The 24,212-nt window shown below is 39.3% G+C and overlaps 1 protein-coding gene across 1 annotated transcript in view; it reads right to left on the bottom strand.

Moving 5' to 3' along the window:
* CCDC168 (coiled-coil domain containing 168) overlaps window positions 1-24,212 on the bottom strand; it is a 40,738-nt gene that overhangs the window by 4,679 nt on the left and 11,847 nt on the right. The window contains exon 4 of the mRNA XM_070048596.1: window positions 1-24,212. This exon is cut by the window's left edge and continues 4,679 nt beyond it. Within this exon, the coding sequence (XP_069904697.1) occupies window positions 1-24,212 (24,212 nt within the window).

The raw sequence follows: 24,212 nt of genomic DNA, 5'->3' as shown, positions 1-24,212 counted from the left end.
AAATCTGTGAAATTTTTGCCACGTTGTCATGCATCCTTATGCTCAGATCCACCGTCTTCACTTTATACCTCATTTCTTCCTGTAATGTGTATTTGTGTTTTCCTTTTCTTACGTCACTACTCATTGGCTCTGAGTCGGCTATTTTCTCTGCTTCTGACAATGCTGAAAGCATTAGTGGGACAAGAGATAATGTTTTGTTTTCAAGTCTTTCTCCCTGCACTTGTATACCTTTATCCAGTTTAAGGTTAACTAGAGAAGTCTTGGAAGCATAGATTTTTCTTAGAGCCGTACCTTGTGGCTCACCCTGCCCTTCACATTCCTTTTGCTCTTGCCCTCTGATATTCACATGCAGTTCTGTCCTGTGGACTTTACAGGAAGGAGTTGATTTCTTTGATTTCAGAGTGACATCTGTGCCTCTCCTGTCTACCATTTTTTCTCTGTCCCTCTCTTCTTGCTTTCTGTTTTTAATATCTTCCATGGTTTCACCAGCCATTGAATCTTTAGGTGCTGTTTCTCCCATATTTGACATTCTCTGCAAAACAGACCTTACCAGTTTCAGCATTTCCTCGTGTATTTCTTTATCTACTTTGGTGTGAAGTGGAGCTAATAAAGTAGAGGATTTGGTCAAAACCACAGCTGCTTCGTCTTTGCATTCCTGCACCTTCGTTTCTGGATGTCTGGGGAACATTATGATGTTTACTATTTGTACTCCATCCTCTTCCTTCTTTTGTGGCATATCCTGTTTTCCTTTTTGTAGACTGATTGAAATATCACCAGTAGCTGGCTTTATATATATGCCCCCTTCAGAATCTAAGGATTTCTGGAAGTTTTCTGTGGGAAAAGAGGATGTTGTTAACACTGGTGTGCTTTCTTCCTTGATTCCTGTATTCACTCCAAGGTAAAGTGTGCGAGGTCTAGAAGCAGAAGTCTCTGTCAGTGTCACTAGTGGCTTGCTTTGAATTCCCTTGACTTTCTGTTCTGGCTCTCTAGTTTGCCACTGAAGGCCTCCTAAATTGTGTGTATGTAATGTAGGTGATTTCTTTGTTTTTAAATACATGTTAGGATTCACTGTACTACTCATATACAGAACTTGTTCTCTAGCCTTTTCTTTCTGTAGCATGTGTTTTTTAAATTCTTTGACTTCATTTGAAAGTTCTCCAACAATTGCTTCTGGGCATGCTATTCTTCCTGCATCCAATAATTCCCGGAACTGTAATTGTGGGAGGGACAATTTTGTAGCTCTGTTTGTCAGACCTGCAACTAGTTCATTTTGCTCCTCTTCCATCTTTCTCTTTTGTTCTCTAATTTTCCACTGCAACTCTTTGATGCTGAGTACATGTGGAAGTGGTAATTTCCTTACCTTCTGGTCCATACATTCGGGAAGCATTTTGTCTTGCATATCTATTCTGTCTTTCTCTCCTTGTTGTGTAGTAGATTGTATTGGTTCTTTTCTGTAGCTTAGCATACAGCTATCCAATGCTTCAGTATATGGTTTTTTGCCTGAAGTTGACGGATCCTGAATCTTTGGTGTTGGAAGATGGAACTGTGTTCTTTCTGGTGTGCCTTCCCTTTCGTCCGTGCTCCCATCCCATTTCAAGTAAGACAGAAAAGGCAATAAAGCATAGCTTTTCCTCCGAATCATGCCTGGTTCACTCTTCCCCTCCTGAGCCTCTTTCCTTTGCTCTTTAACACTCAGTGGTGCTTTCCTTCTGTTGCACAGATGTGCGGGTGGATTGGTCTCTCCTCTGAAACCCATTTTTCCAGGCAGCATCCTACCTGTTGCATCTTCTGTTTTTCCTCTGCCATTTGCCTCTCTACATGGCACAAATTGCCTTGCTTTTAATATGGCATTATGTGAGCTGATACTTTCATTTGGGTCTGCATGGCTAGTCAGCAAAGTATCTGCTGATGTAGGATGCTTTGACTGTGTGGGAAAGGATCTTTGGTGAGCTGGAGAAGATGTGGAAAGATAAGTTTTTGTCGGAGCCTCTTCAGGATCTGCTGTTCCTTTCTGCTTCTGTCCTACTTTCTCTTCAGTGTGCCACTGTGGTTCCTTTCTCTCACTCAGAGGACTCTGCTCTGTAAATCCATGCACATGTGGAGGTGCTGATGTCTGTGCCTTGAAAACCACCCCATCAGGGTGCATTAAGCTACTTGTGGCTACTGTTTGTACTCTGTCTTCTTTCTGTGGTAGGTTTTGATTTATGCTTTTTATTTGGCTAGCAGTAGACTCTGTAGATGCCATTTGTCCTGAAAGCAATAACTCCTGGGACACAGGATGTAGTACATCACATTTTATTAATTCTGACTCCTCATCCTCTTCTTTTATTGTTTCTAGTTTCAAGTGAGTTGAAGAGGAAATGAAATAGAAATGTCGTTTGCTCAGGGACATGACTGTTTCCTGCACTTGCCGTTTCTTTATTTCGAGCATATGGGAAGAGGGCGATTTCTTTGCCTCCACAGCCCTGTACTTGGGATGCCTTATGCTTTTCTCAGAAATATTTGCTTTATCTTCTTCAACCTGGGTCATGCATTTTGTTCTTTCAAAATCGCTTGAGATATCATTCGAAGGTGACACTGGGTATTTTAATTCCTCTGCACTGGATGATTCCATGTGTTGTGAGGTTGAAAGAAAGGATCTTGCTGCCTCTGGTTTCTCATCCTTGATTTCTAATCCTTTGTCTAATTCATAGTGAGGCATAGCAGGTAATGTCAGAATTTCACTTAGTTCACTTTCTCTTTCCTGCACATTCCCCAGGTTTTCTCTTCCTTTTGTCTGCACCACTGTAGATCTTGAGCCACTATCTCCACTGAGATTGGGTATCTGTGGAAGCGGCAATTGCTCTGCCTTGACAGTCATGCCTTCGGCAGGCATGTTATAGTTCATACTTGCTGCTTCTTCTCTATCCACTTGTTTCTGTGGTTCAGACTCTTGTATTGTGTATACATTATTTGAGATATCATCCCTAGTTGTTATTTTCTCAGCAATAAATGAGTTCTGTGAAATAGCAGGTCTTATTTCTTGTTTCTCTTCTTTTTCTTCTTCTTTTCTTGTGTCCAACTCAGGATGAATTACAGAGGACACAGAAGGTAAATGCAAGAACAGAACGACTTCCTGTTCATTTTCACCTTCTTGATTTGTTTCTCCTTGCTGGCTGCTGTCTTGATCTCTTTTTCCCAGCTCCCTGCCTTTCTGTTCTGTTCTCCCTTTCTCTCTGGTTTCTGAATCTGTGTTTCCTTGCTCTTTGGTTTCTGGATTTGCTTTCCCTACCTCTCTGCCTCCTGGACCCAGGTTCTCTTGCTTCCTGGTTTCTAGACCCAAGTTCCCTTGCTCTCTAGTTTCTGGATCTGCATTCTCTACCTCTCTGCCTTCTGGGTCCATGTTCTTTTGCTTTCTGCTTCCTGGATCCACAGTCCCCTGATCTCTGGTTTCTGGAGCCTCATTCCCTATGTCTCTGCCACCTGGGTCCATATTCACTCGGTCCTTGCCTTCTGGACCCATGTTCCCTTCCTCTCCGGTTTCTGGATTTGCATTCCCTTGCTCTCCAGTTTCTGGGTCTGCATTCCCTTGGTCTCTGCCTTCTGGGTTCCTTTGCTCTCTGGTTTCTGGGTCCACGTTCCCTTCCTCTCTGGTTTCTGGGTCCACATTCCCTTGGTCTCTGCCTTCTACATTCATGCTCCATTGCTCTCTGATCTCCGGACCCACAATGCCTATCTCTCTGTCTTCTGGATCTGGCTTCCCTTGGTCTCTGCCTTTTGGAAACACGTTCCCTTGTTCTCTGGTTTCTGAATGCTTGTTCCCTGCCTCTCTGCCTTCTTGATCCATATTCTCTACTTCTCTACCTTCTGGATCCACAATCCCTACCTCTCTGCTGTCTGGTTCTACATTATCTTGCTCTCTGCCTTCTGGTTCTGCATTCTCTTGCTGTCTGCTTTCTGGATCCACATCCTCTACTTTGCCATCTGGATCCACATTCCCTAACACTCTGCCTTCTGCTTCTGCATTTCCTGGCTCTCTGCCTTCTGGATCCCATTTCTCCTGTTCTTTACCTTCTCCATCTGTGTTTCCTTGCTCTTTCCTCTTAGAATCCGCTTTCATTTCCTCTCTGCCTTCTGGATCCACATTCCCTTGCTCACTTGTTTCTGAATTTACTTTTCCTTTCTCTCTTCCTACTGGACCTGAGGTCTCTTGCTCTCTGGTTTCTGGATCCACATTCCCTTGCCCTGTGGTTTCTGGACCCTTGTTTCCTAGCCCTTTAGTTTCTGGATCCATGTTTCCTTGTTCTCTGCCTCCTAAACTTGCTTCCCCTTGCTCTCTGGTTTCCAGACCTGAATTTCCTAGCTGTATGGTTTCTGGAGCCACATTCTGTGGCTCTCTGATTTCTAGAGCTGCATTCCCTGGCTCTATGCTTTCTGGAACCATGTTCCCTGCTGCTCTGCCTCCTTGACCTGCTTTTCCTTGCTCTCTGGTTTCTGGACCTTCATTTTCTTGTTCTCTGGTTTCTGGAGCTGTTTTACCTTGCTCTCTGATTTCTGGATCTGCGTTCTCATGTTCTCTGGTTTCTAGACCTTCTATCTCTTGCTCTCTGGTTTCTGGGCCTGCTTCTGCTTGTTCTTTGGTTTCTGGAGCTGCTTTTCTTTGCTCTCTGGTTTCTGGACTTTCTTTCTCCTGCTTTCTTGTTTCTGGAGCTGCTTTCCCTTCCTCTCTGATTTCTGGATCTGTGTTCTCATGTTCTCTGGTTTCTAGACCTTCTATCTCTTGCTCTCTGGTTTCTGGACCTGCTTCTGCTTGCTCTCTGGTTTTTGGAGCTGCTTTTTCTTGCTCTCTGGTTTCTGGACTTTCTTTCTCCTGCTTTCTTGTTTCTGGAGCTGCTTTACCTTGCTCTCTGATTTCTGGATCTGCGTTCTCATGTTCTCTGGTTTCTAGACCTTCTATCTCTTGCTCTCTGGTTTCTGGACCTGCTTCTGCTTGCTCTCTGGTTTTTGGAGCTGCTTCTCCTTGCTCTCTGGTTTCTGGACTTTCTTTCTCCTGCTTTCTTGTTTCGGGAGCTGCTTTACCTTGCTCTCTGATTTCTGGATCTGCGTTCTCATGTTCTCTGGTTTCTAGACCTTTTATCTCTTGCTCTCTGGTTTCTGGACCTGCTTCTGCTTGTTCTTTGGTTTCTGGAGCTGCTTCTCCTTGCTCTCTGGTTTCTGGACTTTCTTTCTCCTGCTTTCTTGTTTCGGGAGCTGCTTTACCTTGCTCTCTGATTTCTGGATCTGCGTTCTCATGTTCTCTGGTTTCTAGACCTTCTATCTCTTGCTCTCTGGTTTCTGGACCTACTTCTGCTTGTTCTCTGGTTTCTGGACCTTCATTTTCTTGTTCTTTGGTTTCTGGAGCTGCTTTTTCTTGGTCTGTGGTTTCTGGAGCTGCTTTCCCTTCCTCTCTGGTTTCTGGATCTGGGTTCTCTTGTTCTCTGGTTTCTGGGGCTGCTTTCCCTGGTTTTCTGTTTTCTGGAACTGATTTTCCTTGCTCTGTGGTTTCTGGAGCTTCTTTCTCAAGTTCTCTAGTTTCTAGACCTTCTGTCTCTTGCTCTCTTGTTTCTGGAGCTGCTTTTCCTTGCTGTTTCATTTCTGGAGCTGCTTTACCTTGTTCTCTGGTTTCTGGAGCTGCTTTCCTTTGGTCTCTGGTTTCTGGTCCTGCTTTACCTTGTTCTCTGGTGTCTGGACCTGGTTTCTCTTGCTCGCTGGTTTCTGAACCTTCATTTTCTTGTTCTTTCATTTCTGGAGCTGCTGCTTCTTGTTCTCTGGTTTCTGGACCTGTTTTACCTTGGTCTCCGGTTTCTGGAGCTGCTTTCTCTTGCTCTCTGGTTTCTGGAGCTGCTTTCTCATGTTCTCTAGTTTCTAGATCTTCTATCTCTTGCTCTCTGTTTTCTCGAGCTGCTTTTTCTTGCTCTCTGGTTTCTGGAGCTGCTTTTCCTTGCTGTCTCATTTCTGGAGCTGCTTTACCTTGTTCTCTTGTTTCTGGAGTTGCTTTCCCTGGTTTTCTGGTTTCTGGAACTGCTTTTCCTTGCTCTCTGGTTTCTGGAGATGTTTTCCCTTGCTCTCTGGTTTTTGGACCTTCTTTCTCTTGTTCTGTTTCTGGAGCTGCTTTTCCTTGATCTCTGGTTTTTGAACCCTCTATCTCTTGCCCTCTTGTTTCTAGAGCTGATTTCACTTGCTTTCTGGTGTCTGGAGCTGCTTTCTCTTGTTCCCTTGTTTCTGGAGCTGCTTTTCTTTTTTTCCTGCTTTCTGGAGCTATCGTTCCTCGCTCTTTGGTTTCTGAACCTGCTTTCCCTTGGTCTCTGGTTTCTGGACTTTCTTTCTCTTGCTCTCTGGTTTCTGGACTTTCTTTCTCTTGCTCTCTGGTTTCTGGAGCTGCTTTCTCATGTTCTCTAGTTTCTAGATCTTCTATCTCTTGCTCTCTTGTTTCTCGAGCTGCTTCTTCTTGCTCTCTGGTTTCTGGAGCTGCTTTACCTTGCTCTCTTGTTTCTGGAGCTGCTTTACCTTGCTGTCTCATTTCTGGAGCTGCTTTTCCTTGCTGTCTCATTTCTGGAGCTGCTTTACCTTGTTCTCTTGTTTCTGGAGTTGCTTTCCCTGGTTTTTTGGTTTCTGGAACTGCTTTTCCTTGCTCTCTGGTTTCTGGAGATGTTTTCCCTTGCTCTCTGGTTTTTGGACCTTCTTTCTCTTGTTCTCCTGTTTCTGGAGCTGCTTTTCCTTGATCTCTGGTTTTTGAACCCTCTATCTCTTGCTCTCTTGTTTCTAGAGCTGATTTCACTTGCTTTCTGGTGTCTGGAGCTGCTTTCTCTTGTTCCCTTGTTTCTGGAGCTGCTTTTCTTTTTTTCCTGCTTTCTGGAGCTATCCTTCCTTGCTCTTTGGTTTCTGAACCTGCTTTCCCTTGGTGTCTGGTTTCTGAACCTTCTTTCACTTGCTCTCTGGTTTCCAGAGCTGCCTTCTCTTGCTCCATAGTTTCTAGAGCTTCCTTTTCTTGCTCACTGGTTTCCAGAGCTGCTTTCCTTTGTTTTCTGGTTTCTGGATCTTCTTTCCTTTGGTCTCTGGTTTCTGGACCTGTTTTACCTTGGTCTCCGGTTTCTCGAGCTGCTTTCTCATGTTCTCTAGTTTCTAGATCTTCTATCTCTTGCTCTCTTGTTTCTGGAGCTGCTTTTCCTTGCTGTCTCATTTCTGGAGCTGCTTTACCTTGTTCTCTTGTTTCTGGAGCTGCTTTCCTTTGGTCTCTGGTTTCTGGACCTTCTTTCTCTTGCTCTCTGGTTTCTGGGGCAGCTTTCTCTTGCTCCATAGTTTCTGGAGCTTCCTTTTCTTGCTCACTGGTTTCCAGAGCTGCTTTCCTTTGTTTTCTGATTTCTGGATCTTCTTTCCCTTGGTTTCTGATTTCTGGAGCTGCTTTCTGTTGCTCTCTGGTTTCTGGAGCTGCTTTCCCTTGCTGTCTACCTCCTGGACCCATGCTCACCTGCTCTCTGGTTTCTGGATCCATTTTCCTTTGCTCATTACCTTTTCTACCTGCTTTCAATTGCTCTTTGCCTTCCTGATCCCATTTCCCCTGCTCTTTACCTTCTAGATTCATTTTTCTTTGTTCTTTGTCTTCCCAATCTACTTTTCCTTGCTCTGCAGGATAAGATGATTGGTCCCATGAAAGTTCTTTCTTTCCTTTCAAGTCTTTATCTTTTGAATGCATGTCTGTCTTGGCTAATATTTCTACTTTATCTTCTTCTTTCTGTGGCATCAGTTTTTTTACATTTTGTACTTTACTTGTAATACCTTCATGAGACTCTTTATTTGCTTTTATTGCGATGTCTGATGACTTCTGTAATAATTCTGGAGAAGTGTATATTATTATGTCGCTTACACAGTCTGCCTTTTCAATCCTTGTACCCAATTTTAAATGAGGAGAAGGAATGGGAGTGCTGGTATTGATCAGAACCGCTTTGGATTCACCTTTAATTTTTTCTATCTTTTTCTCTTTGATGTCCAATTTAATTTCCTGTGTAACTGATGATTTCCTTTTCTTCAAAGGCATGACTTTTTCCACTTTTTTTCTCTCCTCTTCTTTCTGTATTAAATGTCCTATAGTGTTTTTTACACTGTTTGAGATATGAACAGAAATAGACTCTTGCGGTGCCATTTTTCCTACATATGATGACTCCTGGAGCTTCAGTTGTAGAAAAGAGAATCTTGTTTTTATTTGCATGGCTTCCTCTCCTTTTATTCTTGTGTCCACTTCAGAGTGTGGTAGAAAAGAGATGGCAGCAGATTTACTGTGAATCTCAACTTGCTTATTTTCATCTTCCTGCATCTTTTTCTCACTTTCTTCAATGTTCAACTGTAATTCCTGGGACACTACAGGTTGCTCTGTTGTAAAAGCTATTCTTCCAGAATGCATTATTTCTTCCAAAGCTATTTCCATCCTGTCTTTCTGTGACATAGGATTTTCTTTTTTTATACTGCTTAAAATATTATCAATTGGATTCTCATATGTTCCTGTTGCCTCCATTAATTCCTGGAGTGTTAATGATGGAAGACAGAATCTCATTATCCCTCGTGTGTATACTTCTCTTATTCTGTGGTCCCATGCCAGGCAAGCTGAAGAAGGAATGACATTCTGGGGTTTACTCTGAACTGTCTTTAGATTACTTTTGTCTCCCTCTATCATTTTTTCTTTTTTTATATAGGTCCACTGTGGTTTTTTTCCATGCAGTGGTTGTTTAAAAGGTGACTTCTTTCCTTGTAAAGTGATACATATGAGGCCCATTATGTCTTTCACATTGACTATATTTTCTCTACTTGTCTTCTTTTTCTGTGGCAAACATTTTGATTCTATTACACTGTTTGAACTACCTCTACTAGTTGACTCTGTAAACAGTATTTTTCTGACATCTGATACCGACTGGAGTTTTGGTGGTGGAAGGCACTTGCTTAGTATTTCTGATTCACTTTTTCCTACTTCTGTTCTTGAATTCAAATTAGGATGGGATAGAGATAGTAAGGAAGTGTTTGAGCTTGTTATGTGCTTAACTGGTTTGCCTTTATCTTTTTGTACCTTACTCTCTGATTTTGTGATGCCCAAAATTGAAGGTACTTCCTTTCCATCAAGTACATTTGACAGTGATGATTTCTTTGCCTTCAAAATAATGTTAGAGCCTTTTGCTGTTTGCATCCTATCCTTCTCTTCCTGAGATATACTCTGTGTTTTTACATTATTTAAGATAACACCATCAATTGTCTCTTTATCTAATTTAGGAAGAGGTAAAGAAGGAATAGGCTCATATATTTTTGCCACAGCCAGATCTGGTTCACTCTTTCTATGTTTCATAGTTATGATATCCTCTTTCATGTTCCACTGCAGGTCTAGTCTCTGGGTTGAGGTACCACAGTCAGTAGTATTGAGTATATGTGAAACTATTGATCTCCTCAATCTCAGAGCTCTTCTATGGGCACATATTATATCTTTCATAAATCCTTGTTTTAAGCTGTCCTTCTGTTCTTTATATGCATTCAAAATAGGCATACATATAGAAAGTGAATGTAAAAATATTCCAGGTAGACATACTTCTTTGTGCACCTTTTTATTTGCCTTATGTGATTCTACTTTCTTACTACTAATTCTTAGCTTGGGTGAGCTTCCATTTGACACTGAATCAGTTATCTGTGCCACATTTGATGATTTCTTTCCTTCTGAAAATAAAAGATTCATATGGTTTATAGTTCTATTGCACAATTCTAAAGGTAGCATTATATTTTGTTTTTTCATTTCCCTTTGAGGAACTGAGGGCACAATCAATTCCTTTTTCCTGTCTGTTACATTACTGACTTCTGATAATGCTTCCTCTCTCTGAGGCAACAAATGTGGCAGGAGGCAGGGATAATCTTGTAGGTAGGATTTATGCTCCAGAAAGCTCTCACAGGAAATTGATTTGTACATCTGCTTTTGCCCTGTGCTGGGCAAGTCCTGCCTTTTCTTACTTTTTTTATTATATCCAACTGTGACATCCATTTGCGTTAATTCTTCTGTAGTTTGAGAAGTTGAGTGGTCACTATGAATCACATCTGTTATTACTTGTTGTGATGAAGTATTAATTTGAAGTAGGTCTGTTCTGGAGTGAGATACAAGTTCTGTAAGAGTGTTACATGCAGTTTTTTCTTGCTGTTCTCCCTTTCTTATAATAAAAAGGTCAATTCCTTCCGTATTTGAAGTATAGTACCTTAGACTATCTTCTGCCTTCTCTGCTTCCTTTACCCATGGCAACTTAATCTGACATACATCCACTGGAGAGTGAGAGATAGATGGTGGAAAAGCCTTATGTGTACTTTCCTGTTGGTGTTCTTTTCTTCTAATATGCAAATTAATTCCTTCTGAACTTGAAGGTTGGTCCATTGGAATACTAACTTCATTTGGTACTTTCTCTACCTTTGGGCTCAATCCTTTTGACCTCGTTCTTTCTTTTGCTAAGACTTCTTTCTTTGATTGTTCAGTGTGAAGTTGATGCAATATGCAAGAGGAAATGGATTCCAAAATATTCTGGTTAAAAATGTTTTGCTGCTTCACTGTCAAGGTTCTTGGAAAGTTTGCCTTCTGTTTATTTAACTTTAATGGACTATCACTTAACTTTAATTGCTCTTTTTCCCATGGATTTCCGTTGCTGCCATTTTCTTTGCTTGGTATAGTCACTGCCTGTTTTAAATGAAGGTCGCTAATAGGGCAAGATACAGAATCCAAAGAACTTTCAGCAACATTACCTTGTTTCATCTGTTCTGCCCACATTTTGTGCTGAACCTCTACATCTGGACAAATAAGTTCTTGTCCTTTGAAACCTAGTAAGATATTAGTTTCCTCTAATCCTCTGCCTGATAGATGGGAAATATTTTTCCTATTAACACACACGTCTCTTTCCTTAGCTACCTTTCCTGTGTTTTCCAAATGAAGGGGTTCTGTAACAGAGTAGTCAACTGGCTCCAGATTTGTCTTGGAATGCCTTGGTTTCCACAATCCTTGCTCCTTGCCAATCTTCTGTTGAGAAATAACCAACTTTGCAAGAATTACATTCTCTCTTTTTGAACTTAACAAAATATTCGTTTTGTTTGATCTTTTTCTCCTCCGTGGAATTGAAACTGAACCTTTGGTGGCAATGTCTACATTTCCCTCCTTTACACTTTGTGCATCGAAGAATTCAAATTCCGTATCTGGTCTAATTCTTGGAGTGTCAAACTTACTGTAATTGATTTCTCTCTTCTGTGAAAATAGAACAGGACGTGGTTTTCTTTCCAAGTCTTCATCAAAGTCGACATGGCCAGGCTCCGGTACATGTTGGCTAATCACTAACTGATCTTCATATTGAGGGAGAATATCCAGTAACACAATTTGTTTTCCTTTTTGCTGGCTAATAGCCTTGCATGGTGTTTTAATAGTGCTTAACATAGCACTCTTATCAATGAGCTGCAAAGTTGGCCTTTTAGTTTTGCTTAGTGGTTTCTTTAGCCTTAGATGTGGAGCAATGTATGTCATCTTTCTTGGTTTGTCTTTTCCCCTTTTGACTTTTATATTCTCTTTACTTTGAGATATAATATAACGAGGATCATAATTAGCTTCCTGAACTAAATCTGTTATGGTTTTACCTTGCTGGTACTCCTGTTTCCTAATGTTACATTTCAATACCTTCTTATTGCTTCGGATTCCATACTCTGTAACATTAAGCAGCTGGAAAACAGGTGCTTTCTTTGCCTTCATTTTTATTCTTTGGGGACACAGGGTGCTTTTCATGAAAGCTGTTCTTCCTTTATCTTTGTGTTTTATAACTTCAGTAGAAATAAGCTCATCTGTATGAACAGAATCTAGGATAAACCCTGGACCATACAGCTTTTGCTGCCTCCATTGTATGGCTGTACTCCCATCCATTTCCTTTCTCTTTCTTTGCTTGAGTATGTTAACATTCTTTTTAGTGTTAATAAATTGTAGTCCAGCTGGTGAATACTTTGGAACTAAATTGGGACTCACTGTTGTTTTCATACCTGCTTCTATTTCGTGTTTTTTATCCTTTCTCTTTTTTTTCCTCCTATTCTCTTGTTCTTTTATAAGCAAAAGTATTCTTTCAATATTTCTTGTACTGTGATCCACATTTGAAATACTTGCTTCGTTTGAGATTTTCTTTACCTGTTGAGATGAACTCTTTAAAATTATGGCTTTTTTGTTAACTTCTTCCTTTGGCTTTTCAGCATGAAACTGATCCAGTATGCAAGTTGAAATGGATTCCAGGAGAGTTTCTTTGAAAGGCTTCTGCTGTTGTGCCATTAGCCCTGGAATAAGCAATTGTTCTTTTGCACCTGGTGGGCTATTAGTTACCTTCAATCCTCTTTTCTTCTGTGGTTTTGATAGCTTTAAATCTTGTTTTGCCGTCAATTCTTCTGTCTTTTTCAAATGAAGAGGTTCCTTCCTGAGTTCCAGATTGGTCTCAGCAATCAATTTGAATTTGCGCGTTGTCTCTTGCACTGGGAAATATTTCTGCTGTTGTGCCTCTTGCCCCTCAGTGTAGACTTTTGGTCCTCTCATACTTCTTGAGATACCAAGCCCAGGGTGGTCAGTTCCTCCTCTCTGTGAAGGTGGCTCAGAACATACCTTTCTTTGCAAATCTTCCAATTTGGCATGATGTTCCTTCATAGGCTGAGACTTAATCTGTACTGGTTGGATAAATTGTTGGGGTATGTCTACTAAAATGCTTTGGTGGTTTTGCTCTTCTTCGCTAATATTTTGTTCCAGTTTTTTAATGATGGTGGGAGTATCAGTATATCCTGGAAATGACACTTGTCTTTCATTTGATGTCTCCAGCTTTGGCTGTGGAAGAAAGCATACCCTCTCCTTTAGCTTGTCTCTCTTCTGTTTTATGTCTGTAAGCTTTTTAATGTGAATTGTAAGGCATTCAGTGTCAAAAGTAGTTTTCAGAACTATACTTCCTGCATGTTTACTTAGCTGTAATGTCCTCTGCTGCTGTGTGTTACCTCTCAGTTCTGTTTTGTTGCTTCTAGGACCATATACAAGCAGCTGGGAAACTGGTGTTTTCTTTCCCTTAAATTTTATCTGTTTGATATGCAGAGCACTTTTTATAACTGTTATTTTTTCCTTATTTTTATGTCTTATGGTTTCAGGATACAGAGGTGTGTAGGCGTACGGCCTCCAGAGAGCTCCTAAAACACAAGGCTGTAGCTGTTTCTTTTGCAGGGCGAGAATCGTGGGATTCACTATTGTTTTCCAGTTTGTAGTTTTAAATTCTTTCTCCTGCTTTTCAATTTGATGTGCACTACAGATAAAAGCAGACTCTGGACTTAAATTCTCTACAGCTTTCATCTTTGCTTCTTGATCTATTATGTCAATTTTTGTTTCCTGAGAAATGGTGTTCACAGGGCATACCGTACTGATGGAAGTTGCTTCTGATTTGCAAGGACCAAGTTCTTTCATTTGGTCTACTCCAAACTCAAATGGTTGGATACACTGTGGAGCTGTTCTCAACAAAACTTTCTGATCATACTCTACTTTTTCCCTATCTTTTGCTTTATTTGGGACATTTAGCTTTTCACATGATTGTTCACATATATCCCAGGTTCTAGGTGATTCCTTTACTTTTATGTGTAGAATAGACATAGAAGGATGCATAAATTTTAGCTGTGAATTTAATATCACTTTATCTCTCTCTACTCCTGTCTTCTGAGCTTTAAAGTGCTGTGTCTCTTCCTTATTAATACTTATAGAAGCTTGATCTAAAGTATTAAGTGATAACTTCAAAGACAGACCTCCGGGATTTGATATACCTGTTATTTTTAGGCTATCATTTTGTTGCCTAATTTCTTCTGAAGTAGGCAAATGCCTGACAGCAGAGTCTAGGGGAATTTCTGTCAAATGGTATGGAGCTTGTTCTTTTAAAACAGAATGGCAAATTTTCTTATATATGTTCAATACAGTAACACCTGTTGGCTCATGCAGTTGTGCACAGATATTTGATTTCTCCATCTCTGGAAGTCCAACTTTCAGACTTGCTTGTATATTTTTGTTTTTTTCTATTTGTATATAATTTTTTGGATTAACTTTGTAAATTTGACTTCTTGGGAAGAAAGATTCTCCTAAAGGTACATTTTCTGATTTGCTAAGGTCAGATTCATTCATGAGATATGTGTTTACAGTGAAGTTTTTTGTATGGACTGGACTAGTTTCAATTGGACGTTCTTGCTTCTGTCTCTCACTTTCTCCATCATGTGGCTTCGTTTCCTTTAAAAAGTTGGAAATACCACTCTTGACAATGGAATTGGAATATCTTGTTATCCCTTCAACCGGTGACTCGACTTGTGTTAGTTGCGCATTACTAAACTTTGATATTTGCATGTCTGTCTCTGTTTTGAATTTGTTTTGCTTTTTCATTTCAGAGGTTTGTGGTGTGAAGTAAATGGTATTTGGAAATGTATCAGTCACATTTTTACCTTGCCAAATGGCTTTCATTTTGGTTCTTAAATTGGATGCAAATACTTTTCTATGTTTTGTGGTAAAGTGTCTACTGCTTTTAAGTATATGTAAGCTTGGTGGTTTCTTCTTCATAGTTAAACATTCGTAATTCAATATGATTTCCTTTTCTGATAATTGTACTGTGTTTATCTGGCTTTTAGAATCAGGCATGAAGAAATCTAAAGACTCTAAGAAAGCTGTAACTAAGTTTTCTTGCAACTCCATCTTTTTCTCTTTAATAAGATCACACAGAATTTTTTGAAGTGCTCTGTTAGATACAGTGCCCTTTGCTATTGTATCAAATAAGAATTTATCCATCATTAATTTGGGAGATGTACTCTTAGCACCCTCAGGGGCACTGAATAAGGCCTCTTCTCCCACCTGTACATAACACTGTGGCTCTCTCATCTTGTACTTAATGTTCTGTTGGTTTTTCTTTCTATGGCCTCTATACTTTCTGATACTAAAAAACTGTGAAATTGGTGGCTGCTTTGCCTTCAAAATCATGTGCTTGGGACTCATTATACTTTTCTTGCCGAATGGGAAGCTCAGGCTTTTAGATTCAGATGACATGAGTCTGGAAAAATCTAGAGGTTTGAGAGTTGTTCTTAGTAAATCCTTTTGCTTCCATGTCTTTTTCTCAAAAATGGTGCTGTCCCATTTCCTTCTGGGATTTTCTTTCCAGGGAGTATTGCATTGCATTGACCCAGTTTCTGAGTTCTTGGCTTTTAGAAATGGAATCTTTGGCCCTATCATACTTTTTATTTCTTCTTGCATACGAGGACTCTTTCTCACTGGTTCAACTTGAAGAAACTTCTTCAAGTGTCTACAAAAAGTCTCCAAAATAGCATTTCTTAGTTGTGTTTCTTCCATCGTATAAGACAAATTATCAGTCCCTCTGACTTCAGAACTCTTCAGCTCAGATTCTGATTTGTGAGGGCCAGGATCTTTCATTTGATGTGCATGGAAATTGAAGTGCTGGCTATAGAATGGAACTGAATCTGATATCGTGTGGATATTTTTTTCTTCTTCATGTTGTATGTGCATTTCTGTTGTATTGCTAGATCTGCTTTGCATATCAGTCAAACTGGCCTTCTGCATTTTCTCATCATATGGTGATTTCTCTGTCTGTGGATGCATATAATTATATATTTGTATTCTAAGTTTGTTCATTTCTGCTTTTGATCTGCTATGTGTTGCTTGATCTTTTATGATAACAGTTGAAACAGGTGTGGGAGACAAAAATGGGTTGACTACACATTTATTTTGTTGCATGTCTTTTATCGCAGATTTTAAATTGTCCTCCTGTTCGCCCCTTTGTTGAAAATTACTATGCTCAGTAATATTAAGCATTTGTAAACAAAGAGGCTTCTTTGCTTTTGTAGTTAAACCTTTCGGATCCATATCTTTACTTTCTGGAAATTTTAACACCATTTTCTGCCTTTTGGAATCTGATAAAGCTGATATCATCTCTACTGTTAGCAAATTTCTTTGTGACTCCTCATGTTTCTTGGTGATATCACTACCTGGATCTCCAAACACTGAGCTCCTGGACTTCATAGGTGGGATATTTAGACCAACGGTGCATTTGATCACTTGTTGTGTATTTAGGTTTTCCTCTATTCCCTTAAGTTGTAGGGAAACTCCGCTGTGAACATCCAGCTTCCTTGTGAGGCTCGCGTCAGATGCAGGGCTATATTCCTTTTCATCAGTTAAAAGATTGTCAAACATTCTTCTCTCTGATTTTGGACATGGAATCTTTTCATCCATTTTATGTGGTATGTCTTTTTGCAGCAGGATGTGCTTCTTCAGATTTTCAACTTGAAATGCAGTTTTTAGAGGAGAACAAATTGACTCTGGTAAGTTTCCTGAACCCAGTGTTTGTGGCTGGACATCCTGCTTTGGAATAAGCACACCTTGAGAATTTCTACCTCCTCTCTTGTCGGGAAATTGCAGATCTGCTTTAAGTGAAACTTCTTTGCCTTCTTTTTCCTCTTCATTTTGTGATCTTCCTTCAAATGTGCTGCTTGAGATATTATATTTATTAGAACAATAGGTATACATTTTTTTCCTTTCATTTTGCTTTCGTTGTATAATACTGCTTGTTTTTCTCAAGGGACTTTTCACTGCTTTTGCTTTTTCATGCATTTTGACACCAGGTGAAACAGGTACAGGTGAAAAATTATTCATTAATATATTTGACATATCTTGGGATGTATCTTTGTGCATATTTTCCAAGATGAATTTTTGTTTCTTTCTGTGGTGAAGGGCACCATACCTAGAGACATTAATTGTCTTAAAAATTGATGACATCTGTTCTTTTTCAGTTATAGACTTAGGGACTTGTGCTGCATTTGTTTGCACTTTAAATTCACATGAGGCAGGCACAGAGAAATCAAAAGATGCTAGAATTCTCGCCTGTAAATCCTTTTGTAACCTTATCTTTCCTGCTGGAACTGAACTGGTAAGTTCTTTTTGAGAGCTTCTTTCAGATGGACTGTAACTCTGTGCTGTAACTGTTAAAAATCTACTAACTGGTTTCCTTAGCTTTAGAGATGAAATATTTGCATTCTCTGTATCTGTTAAATCATTTTGTGTTTCTGTTCTTTTGGGTAGCTTCTCAAGTGGAATTGAATTCAAAATAGAATTTAACATGCTCTGTGTGGCAACTGTGTGTTGCTGCAGCACCTGAGTAAGTGCTTCTGACATTTTTTCACTTGCTGAATTCTTCAGTTTTAGATCTGATTTCACAAAGTTAGGCCCCTTCACTATATGAGCATTGAAATTGAAGTGTTCATAAATCAGTGGGACTGGTTCTCCACCTTGGCCTTTGACCTTTGAGGTTCTGCTCTTATCACTGAGATCTACACACCAGGCTCCTTGTCTATGTGTTGATTGCTCCCGCTCTCCCACTTTGAGACTAACTCTCATTTTCCATGGCATTTCTCTCTCCTTTATTCTGTTGGGCACTTTCATGTCAAGGGACAAAGGGTTGAGAGAAATAGTATTTAAGAAGGTATCTGCCACAGGTTTGCCTTGTTTCTTCATGGTTTTCGAATGGCATTCTGATTGCCTTCTATGGCTTGGGGTACCATGTCCTGTGATACTAAATGTCTGAGAGATTGGCGGTTTCTTTGCCTTCAGAGTTACACATTTGATATTTATTTTATGTTTCTTGTCCACATGTTTTAAATTGTTTCTCTCTCTTTTAGATGCAGGTAAAACAAGCATGGAGAAATCCAAAGACTCCTGCATTGTGCTCGGTAATTTTTGTGCCAATTTTTTCTTCTTATCTGCGATAAGATTGTCCAGTACCACCATACGAAATCCACCAGAAAGGACTCCAGAGTATAAAAACTCAACAAACTGAGATTTAAGGGTTTTTGGAGGTAGATTTTTTAGATAACCACACCGTGGAACATTAAAAATATGTGAAATTGGTGCTTTCCTTGATTTCATAGGTACACATTTGAGACTCATTTCACTTCTTAAGGCTCTACATGTGAATGTCTTCCTCTGTCTGTTGGATTCAGTTAGATCAGGTGAGGAGGCAGTCAAAGATGCCAGAGCTGTTGTTTGTAGATCTTTTTCAAGCTCCGCCTTTCCCTCTTCATCCCAGCTGCACAGTTCCCCTATAAGGTTCCTATCAGTTGGGATACCATGTTTTCTTGTACCAATTGAAACTTCACCAGTTAGTGATTTTTCTGGTTGTAGAAGAGGAAGTGTTGGACCTGGTGTACACATCATGCCATCTTGTGGCTGGAGGTTTTTCTTAAGTTCCTCTCCTTGTATTGCATTTGTATACTGAATTAGCTGTGGGACATTTTGTTCTGTAACAAACAAAATTTTCCTTCTTTCTTGGTTTTTGTGCAAATCAAGATCCTTCCTATGATCTGAACAGAACACAAAATGTTGGCTATACTGTGGAATTACCTCTAATAAAGCCTGCTGTTCATATTCTTCCTCTTCATCTTTAAGATTGGGTTCTTTGATGCCATCTGAAGTAATGCTAATTTCATGTAGTGATATTTCTTGCTTTACTTGTGTATCTTTTTCTGTTTCTATCTTGCTAGTCATATTAATATCAGGTGTAACAGTCATGAAAGAGTACATTTTATCTGCCACTTCTTTTCCTCGATGAACTTCTTTTATTTTATTTGTCAAGTTATATCCCAATTCTTTTCTATGACTTGGACTAGTACCACCCTTGAGATGGAGCATGTGTGAAATTGGTGGTTTCTTTGCCTTTATAATTCCACATCTGTGATTTACTAACATTTTCATGTCTGAAAATTGTTTGAAGTTTCTCTTTTTTCCAGATGTAGATAAATCAGGAATGTCCAAATCAAAAGTCACGGCCTTTTTCTTTATACTGCCATCAGCCCGTTTCTTGTGATGGCTTGCATCAGATAGGATACCATTTTCTCTTCCACAAAATACATAAGCCTTTTTTTCCCCAGACTTTGAATGTGAAAATGTGATATATTTCTCAGGCTTTTCAAGTTGAAACTTATCCAAGATAGGACACAAACTAGAACTTGGAGTAGTCTGTGGAAAATATGTTTGTGGATGTATATGAATATTTATACTTCCTGGTTGGTACAGTTCCTCACCTGACTTGACTAGTTCATTATCTTTCTGAGCCTTTTGATGGGCATTGAATACAAAGTCTTGTCTGTTCTTCAGAGTCTGTGGAACTTCAGGTCCACCTTTTCTTTCCTTTTTCACACTCTTAGAGAAACTACACACATCAATAGCATTTGGGTAATATATTTTTCTTCCATTTTGTGATTTATCCTGCATTAGATGCATACGACCAATTCTTGCTTTTCTCTGTGTATCTATATCCACATTTAAACTTCTCTTCATTTTGATCTTGGGAAGGTTAGGCATGGTAGAGTGAATGATGTCTAAACATGCACCTGTTACCTTTTTCTTCTGCTGTGAATCTTTCATTTTCATTTGAATTTCATTGCTTTGCTGTTCCTTGCTATTCCTGCCATTAGTCACACGTAAAATTAATGGCTTTATTTCCCTCATGGTTCTATGATATAGACTCACTGGTTCTTTCTTCCTTACTAATCTTAATGCTTTTTTGTGTCTTTCAGATTTAGACACAGAGGGTGTCATAATGGAATCAGAAGACTGCTGGATTGTCATTTGTACATCTGGCTTCTCTGATTTATTCCCCGTAGAGTAAGAATCTAGTTCCCTTTTAGGGGTTCCATCAGGTGATAAACCACCCTCTGTCATGTTCAAAATTTCATTTAGTGGTGAGTTTCCTGATTGGGGAGGTGGCGTCTCAGCACTCTTAGTAACCATCATGTCACTTGCTGTTTGGTTTGCTGTCTGTAGTTCTTCAGATTCTGTAGGATCCATTTTGAGGCTAGCCTCCATGGCACTTTCTGTAAAACCCATTTGGTGCTGTATGCTTTGCTTACGTATAGGCAGTTCCTGTGTTAAATGGTCCAGTGACATATCTGTTTTGTTAAGGTGGATCTCCTTCATTTGACATGCATCAGACCACACGTGTTGGCTGTGCTGTAGAGCTGCTTCTCTTATAGGCTTTTGTTCTTTTTCTTCTTTATCTTGTAATTTTTCTTCCAGGTCATAGAATGCACTACTCTTAGCAAAGAAATCAACATAATTTTTCTTTGCTGGTTTGTATGGCTTTAACTGAGTATGACAGAAAATGGTCTGCAACTGGCTGTGAATGGGAGAGCAAAGGGTATTTAGACAGTCGGGGACCAATCTTTCAGTTTGGTTGATCTTTTTAACCACGGTCTTAAAGTTCGAGTCTGATTTCTTTTTTCTGTGGCCTGTGATATTAGATACTTGTGAGTTTGATGGCTTCAATACCTTCATATTTATACATTTGGGGCTCAATAAAGTTTCCATGCTTGCAAATCTTACTCTGTTTTTCTTTCCTTTAGAATAAGACAAAACAGGTGTGGAGCAATTACAAGTCTCAAGGGGAGCTGCTGGTAAATCCTTTGGTAACCCTGCTTTTTCTTCAGCATAACAGGAACCCATTTCACTTGTATCACTTCTATTACTTGGAACATCACTTTCTTCTATTTGGCTTAAAGGGTCTCCACTTAGTGGTTTTCCTGGTATTGGAGGAGGCATCTCTGAATCTGCAGTGCTTCTGAAGTCTGTCTGTGTTGTTAGGCTTTTCTTTATACTCTCAACATGAGATAGATCTATTAGAGGGGAGTCAACAGATTCCACAATGGCTTCTGTTGATGGGATTGGTTGATGCATTTCTTTCTCTGTTTTAATCTCCTTTTCTGCAATTGCATCAAATCTGAGGTTCTGAGTTTCTTTGTCCCTTTTCACCTCATCTTGCAATTTAGTGTCTAGTGTATTTGGAGATTCATTGTCCTTACTAGTGGACTCCGGATACTTTTCTTCCTCTTCAAGTTGAGGTGTCTCTTGAATTGGTCTGATATGACTGGAATTCTCTGCATTTAATCCACTACATCTTCTAGCTTCAGGCAAAACAGATGTGTGAGGGTAAATAGCTTTCACCTCATCTTGCAATTTAGCGTCTAGTGTATTTGGAGATTCACGGTCCTTACTAGTGGACTCCGGATACTTTTCTTCCTCTTCAAGTTGGGGTTTCTCTGGAATTGGTCTGATAAGAGTGCTATTAAAATCAGCTACAATTTTATCTTGTGGCATCTGCTTAATTGTGATTTCAGAATTGTCTCCCAAATTTTTAATATGGCTTGGAATACCCTGTCTATTGATACAAGGCTTTAGTGAGATGGCCATCTTCTTTACTTTCATACTTACATGTTTGACTTTCAGTACATTTTTTGTTCCTGATTTTTTTCTTCTTACATTGAAAGACTCCAGGGCAACTGCAGGTAAATTTCTCTTTGAGTCACCCATTTCTTCTGCATTATCACTATCTACTACATTACTGAGGTTTCCGCGAAATGGGATACCACGCTCTATTGTTTCAATTAAAAGTTCACCAACTGACAGGTTCTCAGGCATTGTAGGTGGATTCATTGAGTCTATAATACTTTCTCTACCTGGAGGTCTTTCTGTGTTTTGCTTTACCTTCTTAACTTGAAATGGATCTATCTTGGGGGGTGAACTTGTCCCCAAAATAGAAAGAGTTTGTGGTTGTACTTTTAGCTCTTTATTTTGAGTTTTTCTACTTTGTAAACTGATCTGTTCTACTCTGAATTTGATATATTTAGGGTTTTGTTTTGGATATACGCTGAAGCTGATATCTTGTGGTGTCAGCTGAGGAATGGCTTTTTCCTCCTCTTGTCCCTCTTGCTCTCTGTCATATTGTTTTGGTTTTTTAAGTACAGAGCTCTTATCAATGTATTTTTCATTCTGTACTCTCTTTTCATCTGGCAGTATTTCAAGCTTCAATGTTGAATGATTGAGCCTTATTATTACTGATGTATTTATCTTAGTTTTTAATCTGCTATGTATTTCCATATCAGGTGTTTCAGTGTGGCTGGCATTATGACATGCATCAGATGTGTTTTTACCTTGAAGAATATATTTTATGTTGCTTTTAGTGTTGCATTCCAGTTCCTCAATTTCCCTTACATTGCCACATTCTGTAATATTAAATATTAATTGTTTCTTTTCCTTCAGATTTACTTGAACTTTTAGGCCTTCAAATTGTTCTCTGTTTTCATGCTTTCTGAGTCCTGGGGAAATGGGCAAATTAGGATTGGACAACTCCAGAACAATTTCCAGAAAGTCTTTTGGGTTCTGTGTATTTTCCTTTGAAAACCGCTTCTGTATTTTTGGCAAACTAGTTAGCAATTCCTCTCCATTTGAAAGCTGAAGATGGGAATTCTCTGTACTTTGTAGGTCCTCCTGTGTTTCCATTCTTCTGTTCAATACCATTTTGGGAGAGGAAACCAGTTTGGGCGAAGGTTCTGATAGAGCTGCTTCTGAAGGTGCCTCGTCCTTTGGAATATGCAGGTCAACTGCTTTTTTGTCCATTGGGGCATGCAATTCTGTAATACTAATTTCTTTTGTCTGTTTAATTGGGTCTTCAGGAGATTGTGTGCTATTCCTGGTTGTTTCTGTTAATAAACAAGGTACTTTTAGTTGATCAGTGTTAACCACGAAAGACTGTTCTAGCTGAGGTGACATTTTTAGCGAAACACCTTCTATTCCCATATTTTCTCTTTCACGCTGCTGTGCACTTTCAGTAATGCCTGAGAGACTTCTCTCCGCAGCAGAACCTATGTGATCAATTTCCTGTGTAGCTGGTAATTCATTCTGCTTCTGCAGAAAATATTTGCATTTTATTAAGCCTTGCATGACTTCCATTAGTTTTTTCCTGGAATACTTTTTAATGTATGGAGGAATAAGCTTGGGAGCAGAAATAAGCTGCAAAGCTACACCTAAGAGGCCTTTCCTTTGATGCGACTCTTTCTTCAGAGAGTTATTCTTACATGCCAGTTCATTCCTGTTTTTTGAAGTGTGAAATACTGTGGTTTGAAATACCCATGAGGTTGTTTTCTTTGTTTTCAGAGATGGAATGTTAAGATTGAGTTTGCTTTTATTGTCAAGTGTTTTTCTTCTGTCTTTCTGCCCTTTCATGGTAGGTGAAAGAGGCATTGAACTATGTAGAGAATACTGGTTTAATTCTGATGAAGCCATCTGTTGCTTGTCTTTTGACTTTACATTCTTTAGTTGTGGCACATCTTCAGTAACTGAATTTGGACTTAGAGTTAGACCCAGAAATTCTGCACTTTTAAAAACAGTATCTTTCCTCTTGATAAAATATTTAATCTTGTTTGACTCTTCAAAAGAAACGGGATACTGGTTTTCACCTAAGTGTATATCAGAACCTTTGCCTATGATAAAATCTTCTTGTGTTTCCACAGTGTATTGGACTGGAATACTGTGGCCTGTATCCATATTGTGGGCCAGGAGAGAGTCTCGTGTGCTGGTGGAAAATGGTTTCTTCATCAAGTCTTGAGGCAGAGCTAAATAACTAGTAGCATTGATATCAGGCTGGTTGTTGATTGATTCTTCATTGTGAATAAACTCTTGGTCTTGACTAGGGAATTGAGTTTCATAAAAACTTTGATTCTGAATAGCATTGTGTCCTGGAGAAGAATCTTGTGCTTGGGCAAGAATAGCCATCCCAACAGAATGTTGGTTCTGAACCAAGGACTCTCTAGATCTCGAGCACAGATAAATAGCTTCACTGTCTAGTGTAGCATTGTGATGTAAAGGAATTTGATTTCTCACGGTTTCTTCCAGAAGTCTAACTTGGTCTCTAGAAAGAAATAAATGGGCAGGAGGGCATGGTGTCACATCTAGATTTTCATTCTCTATAGAGAATTTAGATGCTTTTGAAAAACTAGCATCAGAAGAAAACTCTGAATTTTTATTTTTGTTGGCTTTCATTATTGAAAATAATTTTTTTGAAGAAATTTGTATTGTTTCATATTCATTTTCTGGATGCTGTCTGTTTCTTAGAAAAATTTCCTTTACTTCTGAGTGAAACAATGACAAAGATGAGCTGGTCTCACTTGAAGATGTCACATGACTTCTGCAAACGTGACTTACATGATATTTGCTTTCACTGGTGCCTGCCCGGTTTAGTTCACCTGACAATAAAACTTCATCTTCAAAGTAACCGTCATTTCTTTCAGGTGTAAGTAATGATGTAGTTGTTCTTTCTGAAAAGATGTCATCT

Source organism: Oryctolagus cuniculus, chromosome 9 (genome assembly GCF_964237555.1).
Source record: "Oryctolagus cuniculus chromosome 9, mOryCun1.1, whole genome shotgun sequence".
In the NCBI taxonomy this organism is placed as follows: Eukaryota; Metazoa; Chordata; class Mammalia; order Lagomorpha; family Leporidae; genus Oryctolagus; species Oryctolagus cuniculus.
This window is presented reverse-complemented; position numbering and strand designations above follow the sequence as displayed.